Source organism: Hylobates moloch, unplaced genomic scaffold (genome assembly GCF_009828535.3).
Source record: "Hylobates moloch isolate HMO894 unplaced genomic scaffold, HMol_V3 SCAFFOLD_8, whole genome shotgun sequence".
Lineage (NCBI taxonomy): Eukaryota > Metazoa > Chordata > Mammalia > Primates > Hylobatidae > Hylobates > Hylobates moloch.
The window spans coordinates 56,781,408-56,799,906 of NW_026652283.1; the positions used below are offsets into that span (position 1 = coordinate 56,781,408).

General features: G+C 40.3%; 1 protein-coding gene across 2 annotated transcripts in view; it reads left to right on the forward strand.

Annotated features, from left to right (window-relative positions):
- Positions 1–18,499, forward strand: part of ASTN1 (astrotactin 1) — a 307,337-nt gene that overhangs the window by 148,472 nt on the left and 140,366 nt on the right. For both annotated transcript variants that reach the window (XM_032160908.2, XM_032160909.2), the window contains exon 8: positions 4,459–4,543. In XM_032160908.2, the coding sequence (XP_032016799.1) occupies positions 4,459–4,543 (85 nt within the window). The remainder of the gene's footprint in view (positions 1–4,458; positions 4,544–18,499) is intronic.

Consider the following 18,499-nt stretch of genomic DNA (forward strand, 5'->3'; position numbering starts at 1 on the left):
CTGCTCAAGCTGCATGAAAGGAACTAAGGCAGAAAGCTTAGAATTGTTTCACTTCTATGTGGCTGCAGCAGAGCCCCAGACCCCTGATGCTTTGCTGTTAGCACCCTTTGCCAACTGCACCCTGACATTGTCCCCACATGTCCCCAGGTTTGTAACCCCGGGTGTGCCTCTGGTTAAGTGGGGCTAACGGCAAAACACTAGGGCTGCATGGCTTAATGCTCCCTGGATCCAGCCAGAGGTTGACTTTCCCTGCACTTTGCAAGGGTTTTTTGTTATGGTTGTATGTTTGATTGTTTTGGTTTTGTTTTTCTGATGGAGACACAGACTACCTGGTTTCAGTGACCTTTCTCTTTCCTCTCTCCCTGGCCTTTGTTCTGCCATATGGACAGCTGTGGAGGCTTCACACACCTGCTTTATTTCACAGCCCCCATCAATCCTGGCCACAGACTCCTCATGGCCCTTTTCAAGATATGTAGCTTTTATGGTTCTGCAAGGAGCATAGGCTTCCCAGCTAAATTAAGTTTTAATCTTTATCCAAGATGTTCACTGAAATCTTTTCTGTCCCAGGTCTTTCCATAGGCCAGACCCAACCATGTGGAAATGTGTAAACCTGTTGAGGGGCATTAAACCCACTTCCCAGACTCAAGCCAGCTGCCCTCTTTGCTTGTTCTGAAGCGCTGCCTCTCTCTTTAACCTTCCCTGTTTTTGTTGGTTGGTTGGTTGGTTGGTTGCTTTGGATTTTTACCTAATTTGGCAGAGTAGCTCAGTCCCGATTTTGTTCCTGATACCTGGATTGCCGACACATGCTACACTCCATTCTGTGACTCCATTAAAGCACCTTCCTTTAGGATGTTCTTTTGGCACACTTCCCTCTGACTCCCTTCCCAGAGTTGGTTGGGGCTATTTGACCCTGGACTTGCCTCCTTTCTGATGTCTCTGCTGGGAAGGGAGAACAAACAATTGGATACTACCCAAGTCAGATATCTTACAAAGATTTCCCTTTTTAGAAGGAGCACACCCAATTTTATTTCATAAAAGCCAACCCCTACCTGGAGCATAGAAGTGGCTGAGGGCATTTGGCCTTGATCTGCATTTTCCTCATGGAGAACTTATGGTGAGCCCAGCCATGTCTGAGGACCCCTAGCTTCAAGGTTTTTCTTTAATCTTTGAATGAGATTTGTGCCTCAGTCCTTCAGCTGTAGAATGGGAAGTGACTAAAAGCACTGTCCATCATCCAAGCTACCTTGAGGCGTCTACTGTCAGGGTACCAAGCACAGATCAAGTGCAGCTGTCTCCAGCCCCTGAACCAACTACCTTTCAGGTCCTCTTCTTTTTGGCAGTGTGGTTGCCTGAGTGCTCCTGCAGGGCACACTCTATCTGGCTGGGCTCTCCTCCGTACTATGACACGTCTCTCTGTTGGAGTCCTATGTACACCACCATGGAGTCGGCGCCTCATGCGTTCCCACCATCTGTCACAGCAGATGCAGAGACTGTAACACTTCTAGCTTAGGAGGGCATCCAACACCCTTGTGGGGTCTTTAAAATTCACAGCTAACAGTCGGAGCCTGTGCTTTCACAAAACCCCTCTTAAAGTCAAGATTTAGCAGTTGGTTGCCATAGCAACTTCCCCCATCAAGTCTGAAATCCTTTCGTTGGAGATGGCCAAACTGGTTTTGTGGAGGAATACAGAAAAAGGATTCTTGGTGGGTTCCAGAAATGAGGATCCTGTGAGAGGCAAATTTTGGAGATCCCCAAAATCTTGCATGATGTGTTTGAAAATTTCTCTGTTTCTTGGACTTTGGGCTGCGTCTGCCATTATGTGGAGGAAAGCTTATTGGTTGTCGGCAGTATGTCCCCACATTGTAATGAGTGACAGAAGCCTCATAAGGAGATAATGACTATGAAGGCAATTTGAGAAGGTAAATGTGCTATACAAATGGTAGGTATTGCCGTCATTAGGAAAATAAGGCTCGGCTTGAACTCTGCGTTGTTACTGCATTTATTTTTACATGTTTTGTGGTAACTAGATATCAGACGTGGAAGAGAACTCCCATTTTTGTCAGTCCCTAATTCTAGGCAAGGCATCTAGCCGAGACCATTCTAAGAGTCAGAGTGATGGCTTTGACAAACTCCTAAGGTGACTTCCTGCTTCTAAATATGCCCATGGCTAATTGTCTACACAAGGACAACCAGAAGAGTATCTTTCCCGAAAGGAAAAGTATATTTGAGACCTTGACCTATTAATTGGCTTACATATCTGCATCTTGGGGGTGAGGTGTAAATATCTGTAAATACAGGGCAAATCCTTTAATTAATTTATTTTCTCCTACACAGTATTTGTCAAAGACCTACTCATATGGGGGAAGACTAACCTCGTTCCTTGTTTCTGCCCTATGTATCTTATAGTCTAGCATCTGTGTTTTCTTTGGAATTGAGAAGGTGTGAAGCCTTCTCAGTGAAGCCAGGCTCCTGGTACTCTCTTCTTTTGCCCTCCCCAGTAGTTGCCTTCTTTATCTTTCCTTTTATCAAATAAACAGCCTTCATCCGCAAACCTTATCATCAGCCATGTAATTTAAAGCTGTGTTTTTCTATTTTTGGCTCAGAGCTCCCTGACCATTTCTTTTATTATTATTATTATTATTATTATTATTATTATTATTATTATTATTATACTTTAGGTTTTAGGGTAGATGTGCACAATGTGCAGGTTTGTTACATATATATCCATGTGCCGTGTTGGTTTGCTGCACCCATTAACTCTTCATTTAGCATTAGGTATATCTCCTAATGCTGTCCCTCCCCACTCCCTCCACCCCACAACAGTCCCCAGAGTGTGATGTTCCGCTTCCTGTGTCCCTGAGTTCTCATTGTTCAATTCCCACCTGTGAGTAGCTCAGTACCACTGAAGCCAATAAACTTGGACCTACTATGGATCCAGCCCACGTGGAAGCCAGAATTCACCATGCAGGAGACAATGTCCTGATCAAATACTCCGTGTATTTTTTTTTTTTTTTTTTTTTTTTAAACAAATGAAGAGGCTTTCACTCCACTGCTCAGCACATTGAGCTGAATGGCTGTGGGGGACAAAAATGGTGTGACCTGGTAGTGAGGCTCTGATGGACAGCTGCTTGTAGGTCAATCTTGAAACGAACAGCTAAGCTAAGATGCTAAAAAAAGCTCTTGCTCAGGCCCTATCCAATACCTTCCCCCTTAACTGTGAGGCCCCTTCACTTCGTTTTTACTGGGTTTTATCTTCAGAAAGAGAAAATAGCACTCAAAGCTATTATTCTATTTATATCATCTTAAAGTGTTTCTTTCTGGAGAGATAAAGAAATGGTATGCCCATCGTTTCACTAGGACATGGCACCTTTGTTATTTACAAATTTCAGAAAGTCACACTTTGTTCTTTCACGAGGTATAAATTAAATAAGCAGACATTTAAATAGTAGGAACTAGTGTTGTAGTGTAACTGGCCTCAGTAGTTTGGGCTACATGTCATTGCATAAAGAATTATTAATATAATGAAGCAGCAACAATTTTCTTCAAAATCAGTAGTAAATCGAGCAATGATTCTTAATCTTTTGGGGATCTTGGATTTGCTTGTAAATCAGATGAATGTTATGGGACCCTGCCTCAAAAAATATGCATATACGCACATATACAGTTTTGAATGAAATTCCAGAAGATTCATGGATCCCTTGATATACTAATGCAATAACAAATTATAATGAAATGTAGTGATATCCTAAACAAATGTGGAGTTGTAGATGATTCTTCTGGTGACCCACTCCCAGATAATTAATCATTTTTACTTAAAAGCTAAAACCCAGATTTCCTTTAAAACCATAATAGATGTAAGAGGCCTCCTGTGCATATAGTAGTTGTTCTATGAGCTAGCAGCCTGGCATGGTGGGAGAAAAAGGTCTGGAGTCAGACATAGGCTCAAACATTAACTCTGCCACTTACAAGCTGTCTACAAGCCTTCAATTTTCTCAAGCCTGTTTTTCCCATTAGCATAACATAGCCAATAATACCTACTTTTCAAGATTCCTAGAAATATTTGGTGAAATAATTCACTTACGCAGTCTTTAAACATTATTATTCATCTACTATTTGCCTTGTAGTATACTGGGCATTCAGAAAATAAAGATGAAGAAGTCCTTTTCTTCAAAGGATTGTTGGTCTTTGTGCTTACAGAGCACATACAATAGGTGCTTTCTAAATACTAGATTCCTCTTCTATGAAAAGTATCACACACTGGAGAATGGAGAGATTGGTTGGAGTATTCATTTATGTGACTGGTGGAGAGGGGAGTATATGACATAATGGAACTTACTGTCTCATTCATGCTAATATCAGAGTAAGAGTTTACCCTATTTCATGTTAATTTTTACAAACACAGACGTGTTAATCAATTCCTTCATGTTTCTCTTTCTTCCTCCTTACCCTGCTTCTAAGGGGAATGCCTCTGCTACGAAGGCTACATGAAGGATCCAGTACATAAGCACCTTTGCATTCGGAACGAATGGGGGACAAACCAGGGGTAAGTGAGGGCATGACGACTTAGCTGGTTCCCACATATCACTGCTCCTTACACAGACATGACGTGGAGCAACTGCATGGAGAGGAATAGAGCTAAAGGGTGGCTATATTCTGAACAGCAAATGGGTAAAAATGTCACTATGCCTTTCCATATTTATACCATTCCAGTGACGTCCATATCATCTTTTTCTCCATTTACGAGCCTCTGACTCGCAGCCCTGCAGCTTCCAGCTGGGATCTGAAAATCAAGCTGTCCCTCTCTTCCTTTTCACACCACCACCAGCCATGAGGATTCCACAGGCAGAATTTAGCTGATGATTTTGTTGGAGACACTTGAAGCCACAGAGACTCCAATGTAGCTCTCCCGGAGCCTGATGAGCTTTGCAAGACTGACATGAGTGGAAATTTGTTTTCACCAGGACTGTCAGCAGGGGTGACATACAGAGACTCAGGAAGTACTCTGTGTTGAATAAGACAGTATTTTTGCCTGAGCCCCAAGTACCATTTCTCAGTGAGACTTTTGTTTTCCCCTAGACACACACGAGTGCGACAAAGTAGTTATCTCGTGTATTCCTTTTTTGTTTTTATTTTTTACATTTTGGAATGTTTTTATTGAGATAAAAAAATATATAACATACAATGTGTCATTTAACCATTTTTAAGTATACAATTCAGTGGCATTCACATTATGCAAGCATCCCACTATTCACTTTCTATTGCCTTTTTTTTTTTAATTAAGACATTGTCTTGCTTTGTTGCCCAGGCTGGAGGGTAGTGGCATGATCATAGCTCCCAGTGACATCCAACTCCTGGCCTCAAGCCATCCTCCCACCTCAGCCTCTCAAAGTGCTGGGATTACTGGCATGAGCCACTGTGCCCTGCCCTCTACTACTTTTTAAAGGCAACTTTCTAGTTTCCTTTAGATGTTGAGAGTTTACTTTCTGCATTTGCTGAGTCCTGAAGGAGGGTGGGAGGAGAAGGGGATCAATAAATGTGAACTAATAATAGCAATCAATGGAACAGGAAAAACTAGAAAGAAATCAAGGCAAAAGGCATCTCAGAATGGTTGCTTGGATTGCAAATTAGATATGTGTTTGCAGCTTGACAGGTGGAAAACAGAAACCAATGTCATTTCAGACATTGCCATGGAGGACTCACATCCCTGAGGTCAATGATCTGCCCCTTACATGTGATTCTGATGAGACCAAACCTAGAATATTGAATGTAGTTCTGGACTCTCAAAGCAATAGATATGGTGACAAATGGGTGAGCGTTTGGAGAAGAGCAATAAAAATGATTGAAGAGCCCAAGGGAGTGATTTATGATAAAGGGATAGAAGAACTCAACTCTGAGAACTTAGCCAGCTGATGACTAAGTCAAGGCATGATAGATGCCCATAGATGTTAGGAGAGGGCAAATGTTCTGGAACAGGTTGAAGTTGAGGGATAAGGTCAAGAGAAAATGAAATTAGGGAAAGGAAATCTGTGTCACAGTTCAGAAAACTTGGGGAAGTCAAAATGCCATGAAATTTTTCTGTTCGTGAAAATGAAGGATTGCTCAGTTTTGGCAGAATTTGAGGTCATGTCACAGAGAGAGCCCAAAAAATTTAGAGGAAGGTGTTTGTAGAAGGGCAGCTACATATGAGGCAACCTATTATTGAAAGACTGGGGAGAAGGGCAGAAGGTTTGGCTGATAGATGTGCAGTGGGATATGAATGAACAATACCACTGGCTATTTACATTCTATCGAGTCCCCTTACCATCTTCACCTCTGAAATGTTTGCATAGTTTCTGGGGATCCAAAATTTTAGCTAATGGGATGGCTAAGAATTGCAGTGGACTGTGGTTCTTACTGATTAAAACAGTGTAAAAAGTGATGGATAACCAGTCTCTGTCTCTTAGCTGCTGACTTGCTGCTGGAGAAAACAATGATAAAATATTTCATTTCTGCCCTGAGTGATCCAGGCTGGCTCGCTGTAGTGATTGGATTTGGTGGTTAATCACTCAAGCCTCCATATCCCTAGCCTTGTAGACGGATCATGTGAGGATGGGCCTGACTTGACTTGATAATTGCATAAGCCTTCATCATTCCCTCTGGCTGTATGTGGAGACAGTCTTAGGATGTAGACAAGAGTCTCAGGGGAAATGGTTGAGGTCCCAGCATAAGTGTCATTTAAAACAAGACAGGCTAAAGCAGTGAGTTATAGACTGACAGAAACATTCGCCCCAGGAAATAGACAAGAAGACCTAATCTGTCATTTCCATCTTTAATTTCCATTATTCTATGATCATCACTGTCTATGAGGTCTCACTTTGGACACTAATAAAATAATGGAGCAACTGTTAGGAGGAGGAAAAAGTGACTACCTTGAGGATAATGGAACCAGGAGTGATAAGCAGTGTGAGTTTATATGTACACAGTATTAAAAAAGCGCCAGACAAATGACTGTATTTTTCCTCATAAAATGACAAGGTAAGTGAAAAGTATAAGATGCCATACATCTTGATTTAAATCAGGGATCCGATGCCATGTTTCTTTAAATGATTCTCACAAAATTAATTGAAATTGGTTTGAACATGAAGACTGTCACTCGAATTGAAAACCATCTGACAGATTGCCAACTAATGATACATATTGGGGTATTATGGAAAAGTCAATGGTATGTCTGATTTTCCTGAATATTTTATTTAATTCTCCTGAAGTGGAGGTAAGCAGCCCATGTGTGAATGTTTTTCACTTCATATTCTTGTATTGCATACATTAAAATAGCTGAACATTCCTTTGAAGTAGAACAACCAAATCCTAGGCCAAATAATTAAAACAAATTCTTTAGTGAAATATCAAGGTCAATGTACCAGGAGAAAAGTAGCAATAAGCCTTTATGACCTTCAGACAAGGAAGAAAATTGATCAAGGACACTAATATAAGAAGTTACAAATCGATTTTTTTTTTTTGAGGCAGAGGAGTGGCACCTGCAACTTTACCCAGCCTCTGCCTCCTTCTAGTTACCTGGTCCTGAATGTGCATGTGTGTGTGTAGGCATGTGTGTCCATGTGTGTATGCATGTGTGTGGTGTATGTGTGTGTGTGCGTGCGTGTGTGTGTGTGTGGTGTGTGTGTGTGAGTGGTGCATTTTGTGTGCACATGTGGTATATGTGTGATTGTATGGTGTGTGTGTGTGTGTGTGTGTGTGAGTATGTGCATGACAGGAAGCCCGTTTGTTTATAGTAATTCTCTCACCACTCCATCATTTATTCTCCCACTCATTTGTATTTTCAACAGATATTCACCCCATTACCTATTGTGGTCCAGGGTATGCTAGGTTGTTATTTATAAAAGAAGATGTGGTTCCTGCTCTAGAAGAACTAACAGTCTACATAGATAGTTGAAAGAGTAACAAGTAATTGCAATGAAATCTAAGACTTATTAAAATAAAGATGTGAGCAAAAGTCTGTGGGATTGAAATTTAAGGGGTGACTTATATGAGGTCAAAGAATATGGAATAGAGTTTAATGGAGAATTTGGATTGTGAACTGTTCTACTTGCCAGATAACAAAGGTCATTCTAAGCAAAGGGAACCAGCATGCAGAAAGGTATGGAGACATGAGAAACATGGTTTTTTCAGGAATGGTAAATAAAAAACTCAATGTAGCATAAGAATTCACTTTACAGAGGGAGGATAAGAGGCTGGTAAGGTGGCAAAAGACTAGATAACAAAGAGGTCTTGTTTACTAAAGCTGTGGACATTAAAGCTCCCGTACTAGACCCGCTAGCAGGAGGGAGGGAGACGTTCCAGGTGTACTCTCACTACACTTTACTTTTTTGGGACCTTTCATATTAAATTTAAATGATCCTAAAAAGCAAAGAAACAAACACGAAACCTCTTGGAGTTAGCTAGACTTTTATTTATCTGGATTATCTCAGTAAAACATATTCCTAAAATTATCCTGTAGATAAAAGTCAAGGCCAAACAACCAAGAATGGCATAGAATTGGAGACCATATGCAGAAAGCACGTGAATCGAGGAAGTTGCAATCATTTCCTGGTGACTCCAGTTCTGCCACAAGGGAGAAATGAGGCAGGTTGAAACATTTGTGTGTTGGTCTTAGTGGTGAAGCTAGTCACTTCAGCTCAGCCAGGTGACAGGGTCCAGATGGCAGATTACAAGATCATTGAATTCAGTGCACAAGAAGGTCCTATTCACCAAGAGTAAAAATAGCTTCAGAAAGATTTAAACAAAGTCACAGATGACAGATTTCTAATGGGTTATTAAAAGAACATGGAATGTTTGAGGTTACAGCCTTGGTCTTTGAGGTTGGCAACAAAATCAATCATTCCCTGCCACAACATCCCTTGTGACCCTGCTGCCAGGCACAGGACCCAGGGTGGACAGGTCTTACCCCTGTACAGTGGCTTACCTTGTCTTCTGTCTCCCCTGTATGAATTCACTGAATGACTCCTTGGCCTGCCATCCCGGTGGCTGCATAGACACAGCCAGGGACTATTAAAGTCTGTGTTTGATATTTGTTTGCTAGGACAACAAGGACAAATTGGAAAATTTTCACAGAAGAGAATTGAAAACAATAAACGAGGGTGGAGGAGGCAAGAGAGATTGATTTACATGAAAATATTAGAGGAGGAAAAACAGATTTATGTAGCTACTTTGGAAATGATTACGAAAGACTATAATCATGTTTTTTTGTTAAATTAAAAGTACACCCAAGGGCCTCTAGATACAATTTTCAGAAGATTACAATTAGGTTAAATTCATGCGTGTGAAGATTCCCAGTAAATAATAGCCTGATTTCTTATTCTGGCATCTCAGATACAGAGGGCAACACCAAGGAGATTCACCACTAGAGAGATATAAAATATCACTAGATTTCCATGCTGAAGGATGGAGACAGAGCCATCATTCATGAGATGGGAAGTGACCTGCTGTGGAAAATGAACAGGTGTTTCTCCAAGGTGTTAGAAGCTGTTGTTAGGAATGGTCCTGCTCATCAGAGTACTTCTTCCTTACACTGCCTGCTCTGGAGGCAATGCACTTACCACGACATGCCAAGTAGCTGCACACAGGCACACACACATTCACTCACTCATACATGGCCCACGCTACCTTAATATGTCATTCTCATTGTCCCAGGTGCATACTTTCTCCCCTTCTATTTCTGCAACTTCTTCCTACTTCTCACCCACTCAGGAGTGACTGCTTAGGGATTCTATATCTTTATAAGGAGCAAATGTCCCAAACCATAGGAGCCAGTTCCCACTTGAAGCCAAGAATGAGGACTGTGTTCATCATGACTGGCCTCAGCTCCTCTGTCTTGCTCAAAACATGTCCTTGACAGGAGGTGTTTTTATTTTGTCCTGCCTGAAGGATGTCATTCTTAACAGTTCCTTAGAGACCACTAAAAGGACAAAGGCCACATCTGGTGGAGAGGATACCTTTGCCTCTGAGTTCTAGGATTGAGGTGAGACCAACCTTCACTAATTATTCAAAAAGATCCAAAATCAATCCTGACTTCTCCTGTCCACCTAAAACTGAGCAAGAACCTCCTCTCAGCTGTCATCAAAGTGTAAATGCTTAGACCATCTTAGGGCAGCGACTGGCATGTTGAGCTGTAGCTGTGATTCCAAGCCTAGGTCTTGGGCCATGTCTTGTTTCTTTGACCAGCCCAAAGTCTTTTCCGAGGTGACTCAGGTGGGGTCAGACAGTCTGCTGTGACATAGGAAATTTCTGACTCTTTGCCTATTTCTAGCTCATCATCTGTCTGTTACTTCTCCCACTCCTTTGCTGGTTTCCATGTCACTGCTGTCGCGTTCACCTTCATCCAAGCCCTCAAACAAGATTTGCTGGCCAGACTGTGGCTGCTTCTTTATCTCTGGGTGCCCTCGTTTCCTGCCCTCCAGCCCAGACTTCATTGTCTGTGCCCAGCTTCTGTCATTGCTTTGCCATCCACAAATGGGATTATCTTCCCATTAGCTCTCTTTTGATTCTTCCTCTCTCTCTCTCTTCCTCTCTCATCATTGTCACTTATTGCTAATAAGGGTTTCCGGCATATTCATTCAGCAGTTTATTTTACTCATTCTCCTCCTTCTCCCCTTCCTCCTCCTCCTCCTTCTTCTTCTCTTCCTCCTCCTTATTCTTTCTCTCTCTTCCTCCCTCTCTTGCTCTTCCTCTCCCTCTCTCTTCCTATCTCCCTCTCTCTCTTCCTATCTCCCTCTCTCTCTTCCTATCTCCCTCTCTCTCTTCCTATCTCCCTCTCTCTCTTCCTCTCCCTCTCCCTCTCTATCATCCTCTCCACCCCCCCTTCCTCTCCTCTCTCTCTCTTCCTCTCTTTCTCTCTCTTTTACCTGTATCTTCTCCTCTTCCCCTAGGAGTCAATGAAAATATGACTACCTTTTCCCTTACGTTTTTCTGTGTCCAACAGACCAAAGGGGCTCTTGGAATTAAAACTAAAGTTCTGTTTCTTCTCGCTAGAGGTGCTCTGCTGAAACCTGATTCTAGCAGAAACATTGTCCCTTAAAAGGAAAAAAAAAAAAAAAAAAAAAAAAAAAAACCCCTTCCTTGGGTGAGCAGGCAGGAACTGAGTGCTTGAAAGTAAATCTCCATCTACCAGGATTTCCTCCACAGACAGACTTAACAGAATCGTCCCCTTCAGTTGGCTTGGGAAACTCTGCACCTCCTTCTCAGGGATTTTCTCAAGCGAAAACATATATAACTTGACCGATTTTTCACAAAACCCTTGTGGTCAGTCAGCTGAATATAGTGATACACTGTTCTTTGTAGAGGACATCAGGCCAAGGGGACATCTCTCCAGCAATGGAGGGCTAAAACCCAACCCGTGCTTGCTAAGACAAGCCAACTCTGAGAGAAAGGGCACATCTGTCCAGATGGGTACTTTTTTCTAATTTACACAAAGGCCTTTGATGAGCTAGTGCTGAACCTGTGGTCATTTTGAGTGATGCCCTTTGCTCCCCTCTTAGAGGCAATTGTAACCTTGGTTACTCAGGATGATAAAAGAACAAAATGTGCCCTAATGAGTGACTCCTGCATGCCGGTTCATAGAGCAGCTACCTAAGTATCTTCTGATTTCAGACGTCTACCCCCAGCGATTTAAATTTCACAAGTCTGGGAGAGGGCCCAGAATCTATACATTTGACAAGCTCCCACAGATGTTTCTGAAGCACAGCCAGACTTAAGAACACCTCTTAAGCAAGACATGGAGTCTCCAGACACCTCGAGAATGCATCCTTTTATCAGTGAACTAACTTTTTCCAATGAAAATAAGAATGAGCTTGTAGACGAGTGGCTGAGTGCAGCTTTAAAGATCCTTGCATTTTATTAATTTTTTTTTTTTGAGATGGAATTTCACTCTTGTTGCCCAGGCTGGAGTGCAATGGTGCGATCTTGGCTCATGCAACCTCCACCTCCCGGGTTCAAGGGATTCTCCTGCCTCAGCCTCCTGAGTAGCTGAGATTACAGGCATGTGCCACCACACCCGGCTCATTTTGTATTTTTAGTAGAGACAGGGTTTCTCCATGTTGGTCAGGCTGGTCTTAAACTCACCACCTCAGGTGATCCACCTGCCTCAGCCTCCCAAAGTGGCTGAGATTACAAGCGTGAGCCATCGCACCCGGCACATTTTATTAATTGGGAAAGGGAGAGCCAGAGAGGTGAAGTAACTTGCCCAAGGTCACATAGCTGGTAGTCAAGCTTCATAATAACCGCTGGGTGTTGGAGACAAGTCAGTTGGTTAAATAAAGATTTAAAAGAGAGAGCAATGTGAAGAGCATATAATACTCTGAAAGTCAGGGATCAGCTGTAGACCGGAGGTGGACAGTCTATGGTTGACAGCCTGCTTCTCTGCATCCCGCTTTCCCAAGACTGAGGGATCCATCTTCAGCCCACCTCCTCCCCGTGGTGATAAGAGTCCACCTACAGTGCAGCCTACCCCCAGAGGAGGGGGGAGGCTCTGTCAGCTGTTGTCTCTGACTAGTCCAGTCACGGCACCAAGAGACTTATTTTAAACAGTGCCAGAGGCAGGAACACTCATATTTCCTCCAACATGTCTACCGGGGTGAAAAAAAACCAACCTCAATTTACCCTCTCATCTGCTCAAGAATGGAAGATAAATTGTTTCCATTTTATAGAAATGAATGTTTTATGTCTTGCCTATGCTTTCCAGATAGTGTCCTGCATTTATATATTCTACTGCATGCATGGGCATTCCACTAGGAATGCTCCCTAGACTTTCATCTTGGGTTTCAGTCTAAAAATACTAGGTTTCAGAGTGCTGTTATTTTTCCTGGCTTTGGAGATCTTGGCTATTTATCTTTTTTTTTTTAATCAAAAGAAAAACAATACATTCATTATCCCATGTGTAGAGAAAACTGCCATTACCATTTTCTCATGTTTCTTCCCAATTTCTGTTTCCATACATCAAATGCTTGCTTTTTACTACCCCCCACCTCGATTCTGTATATATTTTTGTTCTCTCTCATAATTTAACAATGAGCATGTATTATTTTATAATCACAAAATAGGGTAACATATAAAGAAAGAAGCATTAAAAGTATCTTTGTGATACATTATTTTTCTCAAAACTTTTTCCTTGAGGATGTTATTCTTAATGCCTAAGTTAAAACCTTCCATTTTAAGCTATTTTTAGAGGAAAGAAGACAGCAGCACAGGGCCTAGCATTCAGGTCAAACTCCTTTAATATAAACATCTCTGTAAGTCTGTGTATAATAAGAGGTTGTAGGAACACCATCTAGCATCCTGCACATTCAACACCATATTTAATGCATTACAACTTCAATGTCACTGAACACTTGGAGTAATCCCTCACGTAATGCTAATTGATTGCTGTCATTAGGCAGGGCACGGTGGCTCACGCTTGTAATCCCAGCACTTTGGGAGGTCAAGGCGAGTGGAACACCTGAGGTCAGGAGTTCGAGACTAGCCTGGTCAACATGGTGAAACCCCATTTCTACTAAAAATACAGAAAATTAGCTGGCCGTGGTGGCGGGTGCCATGGTGGCAGGCGCCTGTAATCCCAGCACTCACACACACACACACACACACACACACACACACACACTACTATACACACACACACACATTTTATCTATATGTGTACACACATTATATATATGAATATGTATTTTATATATATATAAAACATTTTCTTTATTCACTCATCAGTTGATGAGCACTTAGATTAATTCCATATCTTTGCAATTGTGAATTGTGCTATGATAAACATATACATGCAGGTGTCTTTTTGATATAGTGACTAGTTTTTCTTTGGATAGATACCCAATAGTGGGATTGCTGGATCAAATGTTAGGTCTACTTTTAATTCTTTGATAAATTTCCATGCTGCTTTCCATAGAGGTTGTTATAATTTACATTCCCACTAGCAGTGTATAAGCATTCCTTTTTCACCACATCCATGCCAACATCTGTTGTTTTTTGAGTTTTTAATAATGGCCATTCTTGGGGTAAAATGATATCTCATTTTTTAATTTACCTTTCCCTGATGATTAATAATGTTGAGCATTTTTACATGTTTGGCCATTTGTATTTTTTTTTAGATATGTCAATTTATGTCCTTTGCCTACGTTTTAATGGGATTATTTTTCTTGCTGATTTATATGAATTCCTTGTAGATTTTGGGTATTAGTCCTTTGCAGATGCATGTTTTGCAAATATTTTCTCCCATTCTGTAGGTTGTCTGCTTACTCTTGATTATGAAATAAAATGGTTGTTTCTTTTGCTGTGCAGAAACTTTTTAGTTTAGTTAGGTACCATTGATTTGTTTTTGGTTTTGTTGCATTTACTTTTGGGGTTTTAGTCATAAATTATTTGCCTAGGCCAATGTCCAGATGGTTTTCCCTAAGTTTTCTGCTAGAATTTTTGTGGTTTCAGATCTTAGATTTAAGCCTTTAATCCATCTTAAGTTACTTTTTATGTATGGTGAGGGATAGGGATCCCGTTTAATTCCTCTGTATGTGGCTATCCAGCTTTCTCGGCACCATTTATTGAATAGGGTGTCCTTTCCTTGGTTTTGGTTTTTGTATGTTTTGTCAAAGATCATATGGTTGTAAGTATTTGGCTTTATTTCTGGGATCTCTATTCTGTTCCTTTGGTCTGTATATCTACTTTTATACCAGTACTATGCTATTTTGGTTATGATAGTCTTGTGTAATTTGAGATCAGGTAATATGATGCATCAAGATTTGTTATTTCTATTTAGGATTGTTTTGGCTATTCGGGCTTTTGTTGTTGTTGTTCCATATGAATTTTAGAATTGTTTTTTCTAATTCTGTGAAAAAAGATCTTGATATTTTGATAGAATTTCATTGAATCTGTAGGTTGCTTTGGGCAGTCTGGTCATTTTCATGATATTGGCTCTTCCAACTGATGAGCATGGGAGGTATTCCCATTTGCTTGTGTCATGTATGATTTCTTTTAGCAGTGTTTTGTAGAGTTCTCCCTGTAGAGATCTTTCACCTCCTTTGTTAAGTATTTTCCTAGGTATTTTTTTTTTTGTAGCTATTGTAAAAGAGATTGAGTTCTTGATTTTATTCTCAGCTGGGTCATTGTTGGTTTATAGCAGTGCCAATAATTTGTATACTTTGATTGTGTAACCTAGACTTTACTGAATTCGTTTATCAAATCTAGGACTCTTGGAGGAAGTTTTAGGGTTTTCTAGATATAAGATAATATCATCAGCAAACAGAGAGAGTTTGACTTCTTGTTTTCCAATTAATTTGGATGCCCTTTTTTTCTTTGTCTTGCCAGATTGCTCTGGGTAGGACTTTTAATATTATGTTGAATAGAAGTGGGGAAAGTGGGAATACTTGTCTTGTTCCAGTTCTTAGGCATAACGCTTTCAACTTTTCCCTTTTCAGTATGATGTTGGCTGTGGGTTTTCCTTTCTTTTCTTTTCTTTCTTTCTTTCTTTTTTTAGACGGAGTCTTGCTCTTGTTGCCCGGGCTGGAGTGCAGTGGGGCGATCTCGGCTCACCGCAACCTCTGCCTCCCAAGTTCAAGCGATTCTCCTGCCTCAGCCTCCCGAGTAGCTGGGAGTGCAGGTGCCTGCCACCACGCCCAGCTAATTTTTTGTATTTTTAGTAGAGACAGGGTTTCACCATGTTGGTCAGGCTGGTCACGAACTTCCGACTGCAGGTAATCCTCCTGCCTCGGCCTCCCAAAGTGCTGGGATTATAGGTGTGAGCCACTGCACCTGGCCTGGCTGTGGGTTTTCATATATGGCTTTTATTATTTTGAGCTATGTTCCTTCTATGCCTATTTTCTTCAGAGTTTTTATCATAAAGAGTTGCTGAATTTTATCAAATTTTTTCCGCATCTATTGAGATGCTCATATGGCTTTTGTTTTTAAATGCTGTTTATGGGATGAATCACATTTATTGACATGCATATGTTGAACCATTTCTGCATCCCTAGGATGAAACTCATTCGACTATGGTGATTTTTTTTAATGTGTTGTTGGATTTGGTTTGCTAGTATTTTGTTGGAGTTTGCATCTATATTCAGTAAGGATATTGGTCTGCAGTTTTTTTATGTGTGTTATGTCCCTTCCTGGCTTTGGCATCAAGGTAATACTGGCTTCATAGAATGAGTTAGAGAGGATTCTCGCCTTCTCAGTCTTTTGGAATAGTTTCAGTAGAATTGGTACCAATTCTACTTTGCATATTTGGTAGAATTTGGCTGTGAGTATGTTTGCATCTGCCCCTGGGCTTTTTTTGTTTGTTTGTTTTGGCCATTTTTTTTAAATTACCGATTAACCTCACTGCTTATTATTGGTCTGTTCAGGGTTTCTATTCCTTCTTGATTCAAGCTAAAGGAGTTGTATGTCTTTGGGAATCTATTTCCTCTAGATTTTCTAGTTTGTGTGAATAGAGGTCAAACTGGATATTTTAAAAAAGGTGAGTAATTAATTATGTTTATTTCACCTACGATTTCTGTGAAAACGCTAGTAAAAATAATATTAAGGTTTATTCTTCCTATGCTACCACAATGGATTCTTGTTCAAACACTCATACTATAATCATTTTTCCTAAGTTTTAAACTTTATGTAATTTCAAAAATTAAGAGCAAACATTTTGCCACTGCGTATCTTTTCTACTTTATCTATTTTTTTTACAAAAGAAATGCATGTGATAAAAAATCTAGAAAAAAACAAAACAGCAAAAAGAAGAAAATCCAAGCCACCCAAAGTACCATCACCTAGAGAGTGCTCATACTTTTGGTTTTATTTGTTTAGATATAATACTTTTGTTAACAAAATAGCATTGTATTGTTCTGTCTCTTGATTTGTTCATATGTGTGTGTGTGTATATATATAATATAATAGATTAGATATATTATTTATTTTATATATAATATATAATATATATATTATATTATATTATATATAATATATTATATATATATAAAATGAGTAAGGCACATTTTATTATTTAAGGGTCGGTAGTACATTGACCAGAATCACAGTTAGTGAACAGAATGGTCTGATGCCAACATCTAGGCTTTTTTCAGTAAACCACAATGAACTTCAACAATTGGGGTTACTTTTTCCTTCCTTTATGGCCCTTTTCAACAAGTTTATTAACCTTTCTGTGTGATTTTCCACACTGAGACTAGCATTGTTATTTTGAAGAAATACAGGCAACACCAGACTTGCCAACTGGGGTTGGCCTTTAGATTTAAGACTCTTGAATGTCCGAGGGTCCCTAGACGTCTGTGAGTCTGTAAATAGTTGTTCAAGGCCCTAAGACTGCATTAACTCAATTAGCACTATAGGTGAAATTCTCTCGTGGGGCTGTCCAGACCACAGTTCTAAGTGTGGTCTTCCATTCTGATATAGAACAGAGACTCCCTTGTGTATAACCACATAAGAAGGCTGACTTTGAAAGGAGTAAGTGCTCACCATTGTTGGATGGTCACAAGTGGAAACATGTTCTACACTAGGAAAAACCTATGAGGAGTTGAATTAACATCAATGCCAGTGAACCATTGTACTTTGCATGCCTGGTATTATAGCACCCCCTACACTCTGCCCTGCAGGTATGGGAGTAACCACCTATTTCATCCTATTCAAGAGATTGCTACACCTCACTTCTAAGAGGGTTAACGTTCACCTGCTCACATTTGTATCTTTAAGAGAGGCAGCAGAACATAATGGGAAGAACACAACCGTGGAATCAGATGGACTTGGATTCAAATCTCATTTCGTCTTCTTAAAAGCCCTGTGTTTTTGACTAGCCTCATAACCTTTATGAGCCTTATTTCTTAAAAATGAGAATAATAGTATCTACTTCATAGACTTGTTATAAAGATTATTTTAAAAACCTAAATAAGATGAGTTGTGCTCAATAATATTACATGAAGTATGTAGGTACTCAATAAGTGATGGCCTGTACACACTGATGATGCTTTGCATTGGTCACAGCCTCATTTGTGTTCTTTGAACTTTCACCAAATGATGTCAACCTTAATGTCAATTTGGCAGTTGAGTTTAGAGTAACCTAATTCTAGAATGTAAATTCCATGAAGGCAGAAACAATGTCTCTTATGTAAAATTGTACTGTCATACCTTAATATACTGTCTGGAACATAGTGGATGTTTCAGAAGTACTTGCTAAATAAAAAAAGAAATGTGTTTGTCTTCCCATGGTCTTTCATAAGCAATACCTAAGAATAATAGTAGCTACCACCTTTCAAGTATTACTAAGTCTGGGGGTGGTTTGGGCAGAACATCCACAGACCTCTATTTTCTGAACCTAATTGGATCTTTAGATTTCTCATGGAGTGGTGAATCACCTCCCTAATTTCAGGAAGTAAGAGTAAGAATACCAGCTGAATCGCTGACAATTCTAGACACACAGAGGTGGAAGCCCACCTCAAGGTCATAATATCCAATC